At 36.9% G+C, this 18,225-nt stretch overlaps 1 protein-coding gene across 9 annotated transcripts in view; it reads right to left on the bottom strand.

Moving 5' to 3' along the window:
- ANAPC10 (anaphase promoting complex subunit 10) overlaps window positions 1-18,225 on the bottom strand; it is a 262,048-nt gene that overhangs the window by 157,865 nt on the left and 85,958 nt on the right. For 2 of the 9 annotated variants that reach the window (XM_047857171.1, XM_047857172.1), the window contains exons 2-3: window positions 18,044-18,170; window positions 5,910-5,978 (exon numbers count right to left, since the gene is read on the bottom strand). The exons of 5 other annotated variants lie outside the window; for them this stretch is intronic. In XM_047857171.1, coding sequence (XP_047713127.1) covers window positions 5,910-5,978; window positions 18,044-18,170 — 196 coding nt within the window. The remainder of the gene's footprint in view (window positions 1-5,909; window positions 5,979-18,043; window positions 18,171-18,225) is intronic. 2 more of the 9 variants (XM_047857182.1, XM_047857174.1) reach the window with 2 other exon arrangements.

Genomic DNA, 18,225 nt, shown 5'->3' with positions numbered 1-18,225 from the left:
TTATTTGGCACTTCTACACCATGGTCCATTTTTACACTTGCTAATAAGCACTCTACATGTACCATCTTAGTAGACAAAATAAAAACAGACATATGCAGTCTTAGGGTTTATAGAAATCTGTATAACATACAAGTTTAGAATTAGACATGTACAAACGTATACAGCCAATGGAAGACCATGTTGATATAAGTAGGAAAAGAATCTAACATTATGCTTCAAGTATATTTTATTTCAAGGACCATACCTAATATACACAAACACATTCAGATTCTACATAAATTACAAGAATAACAAAAGAAAATCAATCCTTAAAAAGCCATCAGACAAAGCTTTTTGCCTTGAAAAATAGTAAGTGATTTATGTAGCCTGGATGATATTCTAAACCTAAAATCTAGATTTTTAATATAAAATGCTAGATAAAAATTTTTAATTCTTAATAAGAAATACCAGGCAAGTTTGTTTTTAATTCTTAATTTTATTTTAATCAAGAGTCCAAACTATCCTTCCTTAACAAGGGAAAGAAAATCCTAAGTCAAAAGATAAACCTAAATTTCTAAAATTTTTGCTAAAGTTATGAAATAGTTTTTAAAACATAAATACTGATTTCTAAATTATCTTAATTATTGAACACATATAAACTATATATATCACAGAGAATACAGGCTTATCTTATCAACGCAGCCAAATAGAGGTGTCAGAGAATCTAAATGTGGATTCCATGAGTGACTCTAGCAAAACAATTAAGTGAACACACCACTGTATCTTCTTTCCTTCCCTTTTTCCCTTCTTCCCTTCTTTCTTTCATTCGTTCTCATTTTTCTCTTCTTCCTCTCCCTTCCTCCCTCCAGCCCTTTCCTTCCTTCCCTCTTTCCCTCCTTCCTTCTTTCATTCATTTTTTTTTATGGAGGAGAAGGGTGGGTAGAAAAAAGTAAAGATGGGACAAGAAAAAAAGAACAGGAATCTTTAAAAAGTCTCTATTTTTAAGACTGAATAATTTCCTCTTTTTAACCATAGAACATAAGAATGAATAAATCTCTACTCCTTGTGGTATTTTCAGTGTTTTGTTTTGTTTTTTATAAACTTCCATTAGCACTAACTTAAAATGAAAGAATCAGAGACCAGATATATCTGGTTTCCATCACTAACCTTTTATTCATTCAGGTAACAAAATAGTTACGAGTAGTTAAAATGTTCAAGGTATTTTTCTAAGTAAAGTTAAGTATAACATGAATAAGGCCTTGTTCCTAACCTTAAAAAAAGCTCAGAGCCAGAGGCGCGTGGGTGGCTAAGTTGGCTGAATGTCCAATTCTTGAGTTCAGCTCAGATAATGATCTCAAGGTCATAGGACTGAGCTCCATGTCTGGCTCCCTGCTCAGTGTGGAGCCTGCTTGGGATATTCTCTCTCTCTCTCTCTCTCTCTCTCTCTCTCTCTCTCTCTCTGCCCTTCTCCCCTGCTTGTGCTCTGTCTCTCCCTCTCTCAAAAAAATAAATTAAAAAAAAAAAAAAGCTCTGAGGCAGACAAACAACCTCTCTGACTTCAATCAGTTTCTTCAAGTATATATATTTTTAATGTTTATTTATTTTTGAAATAGGCTCCAGGCTCCACGCTGTTAGCACAGAGCCTGACACAGGGCTCAAACTCACAAATGCGAGATTATGACCTGAGCGAAAGCTAGACGCTCAACTGACTGAGTCACCCAGGCGCCCCAGTTTCTTCAAGTATAAAATAAAAGGATTGGACAAGTTATCATCTCCAGTGTCCCTTCCAGGTCTGACATTTAATAATTCTAAATAAAAGAAGAAAGATATGGAGGCAGAACAATGGGCTCCCAAAGATATCCATGTCCTTCTTCAAAACCCGGGGTTATTTTAACTTACATGGAAAACAGGGCTTTGTAGATGTGATTAAGTTAAAGATTCTGAGATGACAAAATTATCCTGGATTTCCTGGGTGGGCCTAATGTAATCACAAGATTCCTTGTAAGAGGAAGACAGTACAGCCAGAGAAGGAGATGTGATGGTAGAAGCAAAGGTTAGAGTGATGGGACCATAAGCCAAGGAAAGTAGGTAGCCTCTAGAAGCTAGAAAAGGCAAGGAATGGTTCTCCCTAGAAATCCCTAGGAAAGTAGGCCTCTTGCTGACACCCTGATTTTAATCTATAAGACCCATTTTGGACTTATGTCCTCTAGAACTGTAAAATAACTAATTTGTGTTGCTTTAAACTACTACATGTGTGATGATTTGTTATAGTAGGTAAAGGAAACTATTATAACAGATATTTGTGGGAGTACAGAGAAGGGAGAAAGCATATCTGGTAGGAAGAATCCATTCTCAAGGTAAATGTACTATAATGAACCTCAACAATGAACAAAATGTAAAACTAAGATTCTAAATTCAACTCCTTACTAGTAGAATGTTTTTGACAAATTTAACCATTATTTCTGATAGACTCAATGTTATTTTCTTAGCATATCTTAAATGCTTCGGTGTGCTGAAAGTTATATTAAGAATTTATAGCATAAATTCTTTTTGGCATGATATGCACAGCATTATAAATGTAATAAATTATTCAATAAATACTATTAACATTGCTTTAGAACATATCATAAGGCTTACTGATCTCTATTACTAAAACTACATTACAAAGTACATACAGATGTTAACATCTTTCAAATGGTTTCATAATCAACTATATTGCCCAGAAGTCATAAATTTCAATTCATGTGTCTACTGCAGTTCTACTGTGGGCAGTTTAGAATTCTCAGAGTCATCTCTAGAAAGTTCTTATTCTGATATTGTCATACCTTAGATTACTTCATAGATGCAAAAAACTCAAGTACATTAACTAATTGGCATTTAAATAAAAACTTTTTAAAAACCCGTAACAATATACAGTATATATAATTCTTATGTTTTTATAAATGTTTGGTTAATAGATGAATATACTTTAAGCAAAAATTATAATATTTTTATATTTTAATCAGAAAATCAATGAAAGGTAAAAATTTGCCAATTTAGCTTTCTTTTTTCTCCATTTCTGGTTTACCTCAATAAATGAAAATTTCATCACCATTACTATACAAATTTTTCTATATTTCTCCTTGTTCTTTCTTCCTACCATCTCCCTTTTTGGCTCTTTTCTCTATATATTCACTCACTTAAGATTTTTTTATTGGCCTATTATACACCAAAAATACCATTATTAGCTGTACATGTAGGGTAGGGGCTGGCAAATTTTTGCTGTAAAGGACCCAAAAGTAAACATTTTAAGTGTGGCCAGATCATGACTGGTCAGTCTATCTCTGCAGAGTGAAAACAGTTACAGGTATTATGAAAGTGAATGAGTGTGCCTATGTTCCAACAGAACTTTATTTACAAAAACAAGCCACTGGCCAGAGTTGGCCCTGGATTACAGTTTGCTGACCCCTGACATAGGGAGTAGTTACTGATGGAATTTACCCTCAGAAAGGTAATATAACTTCATAAAATAGAAAATAACTTGTATGCCCCCTGACTCAGCCTGGAGTCAGGGGGCATACAAATTATTTTAAGAGAGAATTCACTAAGTAGGAATCAAGTTGTTAACTAGAGAAGTGAAGAGGCCAAGAGAACTAAGGTATCATGGAGGGAACAAGTACAAGAAGTGAAATTCTAAGGTTGGGGGAAGAAAAGAAAAGAGACTGAGATTATCAAAACGGGGAAGTTCAGAAAAGGAGTCCTGTGGATTTGAAACTCCGATCCCTGAGGAGGGAGCTGTTTGGCTGGTGTTTGTGCCCCTGGAGGAAGAGCCCTATGGGGCTGGCATAGGGAACTCTTGAGGAGTGGGAGCTGACTGCCTTGTGGTGCTGACATTTCTGACATGGGGTTCATTGGGCTGGTGCTGTGAGTGTCAGAAAAACTGCAAACTGGAATCAGGTATAGCTATGGGGAGGAAATGCTGCTGTGAAGAAACACTACTAGGATGATGGAAAACAAACAGGACACAAAAGGGAGCAAGTGTCTTTTTCCTCTTCCTGCCATGCAGTCTCCCTCTAGTGCACCCTCTCACCAGAGCTTAACAGATATGCCAGGGCTCCATGCTCATCAAATGTTACTGAGCAAATATTACATGGCAAGCAATGTTCTAGGGACTGAAAAAACAAAACAAAACAGTGGCAAATAAGACAGATCACACCTGAAAAAAAACTACTCAGAGAAATACAAAGAGATAGGATTTAAACATAAGACTTCAAGAAGTCATAATAAAAATGCTAGTAGTGAGGAAGAAACAGACAAAAAAGTCAAAAAGAATAAATCAAATGCTCATAAAATAAAATGTAAATGTCAATAATAATTCCTCAAAAAGAATGCTCATGATAATAACAGCAGCAACTTCTTACCTAGCACATATTATGTGCCAGGTAATACCCTAAGTACATTAAGTATATTAATTTATTTAATGCTAGCAATGTGGCAGATATTATTATTATTCTGATTTCACAAATAAAACAACTGAGTCACAGAAAGTGTTAACTAGTTTTGATGAGGTCACATAGCTGGTAAGTGGCAAAGCAGTGAATGAAACAGGCAGTGTGATTCCAAAAATTGTGCTTTTAAATACATAATGTGTTTTACATGATGTAAAGATAATAATCTGGTAGTAATTTTTTATCTGAAATCCTATATTATATAAATAAAACATGAATTAAATGAAATGAAATATGGCAGGAGAAAATTCGCCACTAATCTCCTTATCATAATACAATTTCCTTTACATCCTACACATAAACAGATACATATATGACCTAAAGGGAATTATAAAAGGTAACAATAATAGAATTAAAAATCGAATTTCTGGGGTGCCTGGGTGGCTCAGTCAGTTAAGCGTCTGACTCTTGATTTCAGCTCAGGCCATGGTTACACAGTTTGTGGGATCGAGCCCCGTGTTGGGCTCTGTGCTGACAGAGCAGAGCCTGCTTGGAATTCTGTCTCCCTCTCCATTCCCCTCCCCTGCTCGCAATCTCTCTCTCTTGCTCAAAAATAAATAAACATTTTTTAAAAAAGTAATCTTAAGGAAAAAAATCAACACAAATTTAAAAAATGGACATACACCTGTACAGACAAAACACACACACACACACACACACACACACACACACACACACACAAATGCAATGGGCCAACAAACACAGGAAATTGTTCAATCTCACTAATATATACATATATGTATATATACATATAAATACATATATGTGCATATATACATATAAAACATATATGTATATACATATAAATACACATATATGTATATGCATATATATAAAGCATCTATCACATTGGCAGAGATTCAAATAATTAAGAACACGAATTATTGATGAGAATAAGGGAAATGTACTCTCATGGACTGATAACCTTTCTGAAGAGTAATGTGGCAATACCTATCAAAATTTTAAATGTAACTATTCTTTAACTGAATAACTTCACTTCTGAACTATAGAGAAATACTAAAGAAAAGGGCACAAGGATTATACATATATATAGTAATATTCATAACTGAAAATAAGTTAAATGACTACCAGTAGAAGAGTGGCGGTGGTATCCAGCCCCCAAGAAGACCCTGGTGAGTCACACTCTTAAATAACCTCCTCCTACAATGGCTTAGGGTTGGTTTTGTGTAACCAACAGAGTATGTTACAAGTGACAATGTGTGACTTTCCAGATAAATCATAAAAGGCATTGTAGCTTCTTCCTGGATCTTTTGTATCACTCCTTCTGGGAGAAATCAGCTACCATGACACGACGACACTCAAGAACCTCACGAAGAGGTCCATGTGGAGAGAAACCTAGGCCCCCAGCCACCAATTAGCACCACCCTGCTAGCCATGAGTGAAACACCTTAGAAGTGGATTCTCCAGTCTCAGTCAGCCTACCTGACATAGGACTGTAACTGCATGAGAGACTCCAAGACAGAAATGGCCAACCAAGCTTTTTCCAAACTCCTGAACAGAATTCATGAGAGATAATAAATGATTACTCTTGTTTTGGGTAATTTGTTACACAGCAATAGGAAAGCACAGAGTGGTTAAATAAATAATGGTCCATCCATATCCTGGAATATCCTATAGCAAGTAAAAATGATGTATCTCTTTACATATTCGCAGTAATTTGAAGCCATCTCTGGTTAATTTTAAAAAGCAAAATAATGGGGCGCCTGGGTGGCGCAGTCGGTTAAGTGTCCGACTTCAGCCAGGTCACGATCTCGCGGTCCGTGAGTTCGAGCCCCGCGTCGGGCTCTGGGCTGATGGCTCAGAGCCTGGAGCCTGTTTCCGATTCTGTGTCTCCCTCTCTCTCTGCCCCTCGCCTGTTCATGCTCTGTCTCTCTCTGTCCCAAAAATAAATAAACGTTGAAAAAAAAATTTTTAAAAGCAAAATACTAAACAATGCATTATATGATTATATATACACATATATATACATACATATATACATATTTATTTTATTTTATTTTTTAAATTTACATCCAAATTAGCATATAGTGCAACAATTTCAGGAGTATATTCCCTAATGCCCCCTACCCACTTACCCAATCCCCCATCCTACAACCCCTCCAGCAACCCTCAGTTTGTTCTCCAGATTTAAGAGTCTCTTATGTTTTGTCCCCCTCCCTGTTTTTATATTATTTTTGCTTCCCTTCCCTTATGTTCATCTGTTCTGTGTCTTCAAGTCCTCATGAGTGAAGTCATATTTCCCTGATAATGAGTGATGTTGAGCATTTTTTCATGTGTCAGTTGGCCATCTGGATGTCTTCTTTGGATAAGTGTCTATTCATGTCTTTTGCCCATTTCTTCACTGGATTATTTGTTTTTTGGGTGTTGAGTTTGATAAGTTCTTTATAGATTTTGGATACTAACCCTTTATCTGATATGCCATTTGCAAATATTCTCCCATTCTGTCGGTTGCCTTTTAGTTTTGCTGATGGTTTCCTTCGTTGTGCAGAAGCTTTTTATTTTGATGAGGTCCCAGTAGTTCATTTTTGCTTTTGTTTCACTTGCCTCCGGAGACGTGTTGAGTAAGAAGTTGCTGCAGCCAAGACCAAAGAGGTTTTTGCCCGCTTTCTCCTCAAGGATTTTGATGGCTTCCTGTCTTACATGGAGGTCTTTCATCCATTTTGAGTTTATTTTTGTGTATGGTGTAAGAAAGTGGTCCAAGTTCATTCTTCTGCATGTTGCTGTCCAGTTTTCCCAGCACCACTTGCTGAAGAGACTGTCTTTATTCCATTGGATATTCTTTCCTGCTTTGTCAAAGATTAGTTGGCCATACGTTTGTGGGTCCATTTTTGGGTTCTCTATTCTATTCCATTGATCCGAGTGTCTGTTCTTGTGCCAGTACCATACTGTCTTGATGATTACAGCTTTGTAGTATAGCTTGAAGTCTGGGATTGTGATGCCTCCTGCTTTGGTTTTCTTTTTCAAGATTGCTTTGGCTATTCGGGGTCTTTTCTGGTTCCATATGAATTTTAGGAGTGTTTGTTCTAGCTCCGTGGAGAATGCTGGTGTTACCTTGATATGGATTGTGTGGAATATGTAGATTGCTTTGGGTAGTATCGACATGTTCACAATATTTGTTCTTCCTATCCAGGAACATGGAATCTTCTTCCATTTTTTTGGTGTCTTCTTCAATGTCTTTCATAAGCTTCCTATAGTTTTCAGTGTATAGATTTTCCACTTCTTTGGTTAGATCTATTCCTAGGTATTTTATGGTTAAAATACCTTTTGAGGGGCGCCTGGGTGGCACAGTCGGTTAAGCGTCCGACTTCAGCCAGGTCACGATCTCGCGGTCCAGGAGTTCGAGCCCCGCGTCGGGCTCTGGGCTGATGGCTCGGAGCCTGGAGCCTGTTTCCGATTCTGTGTCTCCCTCTCTCTCTGCCCCTCCCCCGTTCATGCTCTGTCTCTCTCTGTCCAAAAAATAAATAAACGTTGAAAAAAAATGTTTAAAAATAAATAAATAAAATACCTTTTGAAATAGTCATGTGTCCTCTCTCGGTTCCACGTTTTTCTTGAAGACATCCCTCCTGGATCTCCAGCTCAGCCAGTGTGTCAGTGTAAATTCAGTCAGAGAAGCAGAGCACTAGAGTGTGTGTATGTGTGTGTGTACGTGTGCATGCAGCATATATATATATACACATATATATATATATATGTATATACACACACACACACATATACGTATGTGTATACGTGTGTGGAGAGGGTGGGTGGAGGTATGTAATAGGGTGTTTATACAGGGAGTTTACCTTACACAGTGGAAGATGGGTAAATTCTAAGGCTGTTGCTTTCATGTCTGATGCTGGAGCTTGAAATTCATAGCATAGGAAATCAAAAGTGAACATGAATGTAGAGTGGTGGAGAGCAAAGAGAAGCTGGAACCCATCAGCATAAACTAGATGAATTAGAATTAGATTAGTTAGCTATATGTTTGTGGTCCATTTCGGGTTCTCTATTCTATTCTATCGATCTGAGTGTCTGTTCTTGTGCCAGTACCATACTGTCTTGATGATTACTGCTTTGTAATAAAGTTGAAGTCCGGGATTGTGATGCCTCCTGCTTTGGTTTTCTTTTTTAAGATTGCTTTGGCTATTCAGGGTCTTTTCTGGTTCCATACAAATTTTAGGATTATTTGTTCTAGCTCTGTGAAAAATGCTGGTGTTATTCTGATAGGGGTTGCATCGAATATGTAGATTGCTTTGAGTAGTATCGACATTTTAACAGTATTTGTTCTTCCTAACCAGGAGCATGGAATCTTTTTCCATTTTTTGGTGTCTTCTTCAATTTCTTTCATAAACTTTCTATAGTTCTCAGTGTATAGATTTTTCACCTCTTTGGTTAGATTTATTCCTAGGTATTTTATGGGTTTTAGTGCAATTGTAAATGGGATAAATTCCTTGATTTTTCTTTCTGTTGCTTCATTGGTGTATGAAATCAAGAATGAAAGAGGAGAGATCACAACCAACACAACAGAAATAAAAACAATAATAGGAGAATATTATAAGCAATTATATGCCAATAAAATGGGCAATCTGGAAGAAATGGACAAATTCCTAGAAACATATACATTACCAAAACTGAAACAGGAATAGAAAATTTGAACAGACCAATAACCAGTAAGAAAATCAAATTAGTAATCAAAAATCTCCCACAAAAACAAAAGTCCGGGGCCAGATGGCTTTCCAGGGGAATTCTACCAAACATTTAAGGAAGAGTTAACACCTATTCTCTTAAAAGCTGTTCCAAAAAATATAAACGGAAGGAAAACTTCCAAACTCTTTCTATGAAGCCAGCATTACCGTGATTCCAAAACCAGACAGAGACCCCACTAAAAAGGAGAACTATAGACCAATTTCCCTGATGAACATGGATGCAAAAATCCTCAACAAGATATGAGCCAACCAGATCCAACAATATATTAAAAAAATTATTCACCACGACCAAGTAGGATTTATACCTGGGATGCAGGGCTGGTTCAATATCTGCAAAACAATCAATGTGTTTCATCACATCAATAAAAGAAAGGACAAGGGAGGAGCCAAGATGGCGGAACAGCATGGAAGCTTTTTGTGTGTCCTGCGTCCATGAAATACAACCAGACCAACCATCCTACACACCTAGAAAACTGATTGGAAGATTAACACAACAATCTGCACAACCTGAACCACAGAATTCAGCAGGTACACGACATGAAGAGCTGAACTTGGGGAGCAAGAAGCCGTGAAAGGTAAGGAACCCCTTTTGCAGGCAGAGAGAGGATGGAGACTGGAGAGGGAGGAGCATATGGGAAAAGCACCCCTCCCCAAAAGTAGCTGGAGAGAAAGTGGAAAATTGGAAACAGCCGCAGGGAGTAAACTAAAAAGGGTGAAGGGAGAAAGGAGAGGGTTTAAATTCCATTGAGACTGTAAACAAGGGGAGCGCAAAGTCTGCAACTACGCAGCTCGATACCTGGCGATGCTCTGATGGGAAGGGCAAATCCCCAGGAGCAGAGTGGGGTTCAGGAGGTTCTCGGGCCACACGGAGAAAAGTGGTTCCACTGCTGGAAGGACATTTGGTAGAGACTGTTAAAGCCACCTGGTCCACATTTGCTGGTGCTGGGGCAAGGTCGTTGAGGGTGAAGCCTGTTGCCAGATGTGTGTTGAGATTTTCCATAATCCCTGAAACGCTGATGCTACACTGTCTCGCAACCTTTTTTTGGGGGCGGGCTGGCACCTGGCTGCAGTCTCAGGGCACCGGCAACAGCAGGGTCCAGTGGACTTTCCAGGGTGCTGCTGACATTAGGCCATTGCTCATTCAGCCATTGCTCAGCAAGACCCTCCCACAGAGGGGCGGAACGGATCAAAGCCGCAGTCTTTTGGAGTAAGGGGCCAGGGAAACAGCCGCATCTGAGACAAAACTTGGGAGAGAGGTACTGCCTGGGGCCTGGTCACTGAGAGTGGAAAAGTAGGGAGTGGATGAGAGCTGAAGACAGAGGACCTATGCGCAACTGCTGATCTGGGAGAACAGACTGGGTAGCTGGGTAGTGACAGTTTCACCGCTCCCGCGCATGTGCACATGCACCTAGGAGCACTGCAACAATCTACCCCAGTAAGCTAGCAGCGCCATCTAGTGGAGAGCGGAGCTATTACACTGAGCCCCGCCCAACTGGGCCAACTTCTCTCTTCAAGGACACAAACCTCACCACTGGCTTAATTTATGGACTATAAAGAGGTACATGGACTACCTCTAGGGGAAAATGATGCAATTTCAGTCCTACTTCAATCTGTTAGCAGGTTCATGTATTCAATTCTTTTTTTTTCCTCTTTTTCCTTTTTCTGTTTTACAATTCTTTTTCTTCAATACAGAAAGAGAAAAAACTCATTTTATTTTCAATTTTTATTAAAAATGTCTTTAATTTTTATTTTATATTTTTTACTTTTGTGTAAATTTTTTCAAATTCTACTTTACTTCCATCATTTTATTTTAGTCTACTTCAGTGTACTCACCTTTTCAAATTTTCAATTTCCTTTTTTTTCTTTCTTTTTCTTTTTTCTCTTTTTCTTGAATGTAGAAAGAGAAAAACTTCATTTTTACTTTCAATTTCTCTTAAAAATATTTTTATTTAATTTTTATTACTATATTTTTGCTTTCCTGTAAATTTTTTCAAATTCTATCTTACTCCCATCATTTTATTTCAGTCTACTACAGTGTATTCATTTTTTCAAATTTTCAAATGATTTTTTTTCTTTTTTTATCTGTTTTCTCTTTTTCGTTTCTTTACTTTTTTCTTAAATACAGAAAATGAAAAAATTCATATTTCTTTTTAATTTTTTAAATATATTTTTCTTTAATTTTTTTCTACTATATTCTCTACTTTTGTGTATATTTTATCCAATTCTATTTTACCCACATCATCTCATTTTAGTCTACTTTAGTGTATTCATTTTTTGAAATTCTCAAACGATTTCCTTTTTTTTTTTTTCTTCATTTCTCTAATCTGTCAAACCACTTTCAACACCCAACCAAAACACACCTAGGATCTAGCATCATCTATTCAATTTGTTTGTGTGTGTAAGTTTTAATCTTAATATTTTTTTAATTTTAAGTTTTTTAATTTCAATTTTTCTACCTCATTAATTCATTTTCTCCCTTCAAAATGACAAAACGAAGGAACTCACCTCAAAAGAGACAGGAGGAACAAACAACAGTCAGGGATGTAATCAACACAGATACAAGCAAGATGTCTGAACAAGAGTTTAGAATCATGATAATAAGAATACTAGCTGGAGTCGAAAATAGATTAGAATCCCTTTCTGCAGAGATAAAAGAAGTAAAAAATAGCCAGAACGAAATTAAAAATGCTGTAACTGAGCTGCAATCACGGATGGATGCAGTGGCGGCAAGGATGGACGAGGCAGAACAGAGAATCAGCGATACAGAGGACTAACTTCTAGAGAATAACAAAGCAGAAAAAAAGAGGGAGATTAAGGCAAAAGAGCACGATTTAAGAATTAGATAAATCAGTGACTCATTAAAAAGGAACAACTTCAGAATCATAGGGGGTCCCAGAGGAGGAAAAGAGAGAAATAGGGGTAGAAAGGTTATGTGAGCAAATCAGAGCAGAAAAGGTTCCTAACCTGGGGAAAGACACAGACATCAAAATCCAGGAAGCACAGAGGACTCCCATTAGATTCAACAAAAACCAACCATAAACAAGGCATATCATAGTCAAATTCACAAAATACTCAGGGAAGAAAACAATCATGAAAGCAGCAAGGGAAAAAAAAAAGTCCCTAACCTACAAGGGAAGACAGATCAGGTTTGCAGCAGACCTATCCACAGAAACTTGGCAGGCCAGAAAGGAGTGGCAGGATATATTCAATGTGCTGAATCAGAAAAATATGCAGCTAAGAATTCTTTATCCAGCAAGACTGTAATTCAAAATAGAAGGAGAGATAAAAAGTTTCCCAGACGAACAAAAATTAAAGGAGTTTGTGACCACTAAACCAGCCCCGCAAGAAATTTTAAGGGATATTCTTTGAGGGAAGAAAAGATGGAAAAAACAATTATATATATACACACACACACCAAAAGCAACAAAAGATTAGAAAGGACCAGGGAACACCACCAGAAACTCCAACTCTACAAGCATCATAATGGCAAAAAATTCATATCTTTCAGTACTCACACTAAATGTCAATGGACTCAATGCTCCAATCAAAAGACATAGGATAACAGAATGGATAAGAAAACAAGATCCATCTATAGGTTGTTTACAAGAGACCCATTTTAGACCTAAAGACACCTACAGATTGAAAATAAGGGGTTGGAGAACCATCTATCATGGTCAACAAAAGAAAGCCGGAGTAGCCATACTTACATCAGACAAGCTAGACTTTAAAATAAAGACTGTATTAAGAGATGCAGAAGGACATTATATCATAATCATGGGGTCTATAGACCAAGAAGACTAACAATTGTAAACATTTATGCGTCAAATGTGAGAGCACCCAAATATATAAATCAATTAATCACAAACATAAAGAAACTCATCAACAGTAATACCATAATAGTAGGAGACTTCAACACCCCACTCACAGCAATGGACAGATCATCTAATCAAAAACTCAACAAGGAAACAATGGCTTTGAATGACACATTGGACCAGATGGACTTAACAGATATATTCATAACATTTCATCCTAAAGCAGCAGAATATACATTCTTCTCCAGTGCACATGGAACGTTCTCCAGAATAGACCATATACTGGGACACAAATCAACCCTAAGTAAGTACAAAAAGATTGAGATCATACCATGCATATTTTCAGACCACAATGCTATGAAACTCGAAATCAACCACAAGAAAAAATTTGGAAAGGTAACAAATACTTGCAGACTGATGAACATCCTACTAAGGAATGAATGCGCTAACCAAGCAGTTAAAGAGGAAATTAAAAAGTATATGGAAGTCAATGAAAATGATAGCACCACAACCCAAAACCTCTGGGACGCAGCAAAGGTGGTCATAAGAGTATATAGCATATATACATAAGAGTATATAGCAATCCAGGCCTTCCTAAAAAAGGAAGAAAGACCTCAGATATAAAACCTAACCTTACACCTTAAGGAGCTGGAAAAAGAACAGCAAACAAAACCCAAAACCAGCAGAAGACAGGAAATAATAAAGATCAGAGCAGAAACTAATGCTATCGAAACCAAAAAAACAGTAGAACAGATCAATGAAACCAGAAGGTGGTTCTTTGGAAGAATTAACCAAAATTGATAAACCACTAGCCAGTTTGATCAAGAAGAAAAAGGAAAGGACCCAAATAAGTAAAATCAAGAATGAAAGAGGAGAGATCACAACCAACACAACAGAAATAAAAACAATAATAGGAGAATATTATGAGCAATTGTATGCCAATAAAATGGGCAATCTGGAAGAAATGGACAAATTCCTAGAAACATATACATTACCAAAACTGAAACAGGAAGAAATAGAAAATTTGAACAGATCAATAACCAGTAAGGAAATCAAATTAGTAATCAAAAATCTCCCACAAAAACAAGAGTCCGGGGCCAGATGGCTTTCCAGGGGAATTCTACCAAACATTTAAGGAAGAGTTAACACCTATTCTCTTAAAAGCAGTTCCAAAAAATAGAAATGGAAGGAAAACTTCCAAACTCTTTCTATGAAGCCAGCATTACCGTGATTCCAAAACCAGACAGAGACCCCACTAAAAAGGAGAACTATAGACCAATTTCCCTGATGAACATGGATGCAAAAATCCTCAACAAGATATTAGCCAACTGGATCCAACTATACATTAAAAAAATTATTCACCATGACCAAGTGGGATTTATACCTGGGTGCAGGGCTGGTTCAATATCCACAAAACAATTAACGTGTTTCATCACATCAATAAAAGAAAGGACAAGAACCATATGATCCTCTCAATAGATGCAGAGAAAGTATTTGACAAAATACAGCAACGCTTCTTGATAAAAACCCTCAAGAAAGTAGGGACAGAAGGATTATACCTTGAGATCATAAAAGCCATAGATGAACAACCCAACACTAATATTATCCTTAATGGGGAAAAACTGAGAGCTTTCCCCCTAAGGACAGGAACAAGACAGGGATGTCCACTCTCGCCACTGTTATTCAACATAGTATTGGAAGTCTTAGCCTCTGCAACCAGACAACACAAAGAAATAAAAGGCCAGGAGGAGGTCAAACTTTCACTCTTTTCAGATGACATGATACTGTATATGGAAACCCCAAAAGATTCCACCAAAAAACTGCTAGAACTGATTCATGAGTTCAGCAAAGTTGCAGGATATAAAATCAATGCACAGAAATCGGCTGCATTCCTACACACCAACAATGAAGCAACAGAAAGAGAAATCAAGGCTACAATAGCCAAAGCATGGAAAGAGCCCAAATGTCCATCAATGGATGAATGAATAAAGAAGGTGGGTGCATATATATATATATATATATATATATATATATATATATATATATATATATGATGGAGTATTACTCAGCAATAAAAAAGAATGAAATCTTGCCATCTGCACCTAGTGGATGGAACTGGAGGGTATTATGCTAAGTGAAATTAGTCAGTCAGAGAAGACAAATATCATATGACTTCACTCATATGAGGACTTTAAGAGACAAAACAGATGAACATAAGGGAAGGGAAACAAAAAGAATATAAAAACAGGGAGGGGGACAAAACAGAAGAGCCTCATAAATATGGAGAACAAACTGAGGGTTGCTGGAGGGGTTGTGGGAGGGGGAATGGGCTAAATGGGTAAGGGGCATTAAGGAATCTACTCCTGAAATCATTGCTTCACTACATGCTAATTTGGATGTAAATTTTAAAAAATAAAAAATAAAGTTAAAAAAAGAAAAAGAAAAAAAGAAAGGACAAGAACCATATGATCCACTCAACAGATGCAGAGAAAGCATTTGAAAAAATATAGCAACCTTTCTTGATAAAAACCCTCAAGTAGGGATAGAAGGACCATACCTCGAGATCATAAAAGCCATATATGAACACCCCAACACTAATATCATCCTCACTGGGGAAAAAATGAGAGCTTTCCCCCTAAGGTCAGGAACAAAACAGGGATGTCCACTCTTGCCACTGTTATTCAACATAGTATTGGAAGTCTTAGCCTCTGCAACCAGACAACACAAAGAAATAAAAGGCATCCAAATTGGCCAGGAGGTCAAACTTCTCCTCTTCACAGATGACATGACAAGCTATGTGGAAACCCCAAAAGATTCCACCAAAAAACTGCTAGAACTGATTCATGAGTTCAGCAAAGTTGCAGGATATAAAATCAATGCACAGAAATCGGTTGCATTCTTATATATATATATTTTTGAAGATTATTTTTGTATGGATAGAGAAAAGTCTAAGGATATTCACCAAAATATAGACAATATCTGTAATGGTGAGAATATGGATCATTTTCATTTTATTCTAACTTTATGTATTATGCATGTTTTTCTCAATAAACATGTGTTTATCTTATTTAAAAAGCTATTTTTCATTTGATAGTAAGAGGAAAAATTTCTGAAAGTTTCAATACCTGATCTTAATATCTCATTGACAGTACTCTTTTCCTCCACTAATACATTCATCCTTCTTGCTGATTTCAACATCCATTGAGACAATCCATTTAACAATTTGGATTCTTCTTTCCTGAATTTGTTCACTTGCAATAATTTTGATATCTACCTTAGTTGTGCCTCCCACAGTCATATTCTGTACTTGATCATGAGTAGTAGCTGCAATATAGCTGAATGTTGACTTAAAATATCCCCATCTCTACAGGCCCCTAAGATACTGGCTTTCTCTAATGACCCCATGGCAATAGTATTAACCCTAGTGAAAGAGCTAGACTATTGATGCTATCTATTTTTTTACTATTCATTAATCATTCAATCTTAGTTCCTACTTTATCTCAATGACATCCCATAGTTCATTATGATAATCTCTTTACACACTTAAGATTCAATGCCCCTCTCTCATTGTTTTGTTTTTTTTTTAAGGAAAATAACAATAATCCTGGTTAAACCCAACTCTCTGCTTATTCTATGCCAATTTGAAGAAAACCAAACAAACCATGCTAACTGGTTCTCACTTTATTTTTAATTTATTAATATTTGTTTATTTTTGAGACAGACAGAGGGCGAGTGAGGGGGCACAGAATCTGAAGCAGGCTCCAGGCTCTGAGCTGTCAGCACAGTTCCCACTGTGGGGCTTGAGCCACCCAGGTGCCCCAGTTCTCACTTTAAATTCAAGATGACAAGTATATATTCAAGTGTATATTTAGCACCATGCATAATTCCTACTATATCCCTTTAGAAAATTTGCTTTCACTGTCTCTGGGATAGCTGTTTCTAGGCTTCTCCTCAAATCCTAACACCTACTCTAATCTTCTCTCTCTGAGCTAATATCTTATTTCACTAAGAAGACAGAGGCAATCAGAAAAGAAAACAAAAACCTTTCTTCCCATCAGCTGTTATACAGTAAAAAAACTGCTCCTGCACTTTTCTGGGGCTAGTTCTTCTCTCTGTCAACAGATCCCATTTCTTCTTTCCCAACCAAAGACTCTGCTCCCGTCATAAACATTGTCTCTCCAAATCATTTTCTCTTCTCCACTAGATCACTGTCACCAGCATTCGAACATGCCACAGTATTTGTCATTTTAAAAATTAAAAATAAAACAGATCTTTCTTTTTCTTTTTCTTTTTTTAAAAAAAAATTTTTTTTTTCAACGTTTATTTATTTTTGGGACAGAGAGAGACAGAGCATGAACGGGGGAGGGGCAGAGAGAGAGGGAGACACAGAATCGGAAACAGGCTCCAGGCTCTGAGCCATCAGCCCAGAGCCTGACGCGGGGCTCGAACTCATGGACCGCGAGATCATGACCTGGCTGAAGTCGGACACTTAACCGACTGCGCCACCCAGGCGCCCAAAACAGACCTTTCTTAATCCTATCTTCCTCCACTTGCTGCCCTAATTCCCTTTTACTACAAAATCCCTTTAAAGTTCTGTTTTTGTTTTTGTTTTACCTGCTAGTTATTTTTATCGCATTCCAATCTGAATGACTGGAATCACTGGAATCATTTCAGTGGTTTCACTGAAACCAATCTTTGACCAATCTGGTCAAAGTCACCAGGGACCCTCTCAGAAGAGTTCTTTGATACAGTTTATTATTGTGTTTTGGATTTTATCTAATGACTTTACTTAATGATTCCAACCACAAGATCTATTTGTATTTAAAGTTTTAAGGTTAATTTTAAAGCTTTATAATAGTATTGTAGTTTAAAAATAGTTTTGTGCACAAAATATGGAACATGGTTTATAAAGATACTAAGAGAATGTTAATATATTACAGAGAAAATAAGTGATAACTTGGTAAAGATACATGAATTTAAAGATGAATAAAGTCAAGATTTATTAATGTTAAGCTAAATAAAAGACTTGAAATTATGTGCTTAAAAACACATCTACCTGAGTGAACTTGTACTTAGATCCTTTCCAAGACAAGCCCGTGATGAGACCACATCTGGAACATCTTGAATGCAGCCTTCTAAGATCCTGGGTGGAGGATGCAGCTAAGACTCTTGACTCACAGAAACTGTGAGATAATAAACATGTGTTGTTTTAAACCACTACATTTGTGGTAATATGTT

The sequence above is a fragment of the Prionailurus viverrinus genome, chromosome B1 (genome assembly GCF_022837055.1).
Source record: "Prionailurus viverrinus isolate Anna chromosome B1, UM_Priviv_1.0, whole genome shotgun sequence".
In the NCBI taxonomy this organism is placed as follows: Eukaryota; Metazoa; Chordata; class Mammalia; order Carnivora; family Felidae; genus Prionailurus; species Prionailurus viverrinus.
The sequence above is the reverse complement of the archived record's forward strand: the minus strand, read 5'-3'. Positions and strand labels throughout refer to the sequence as shown.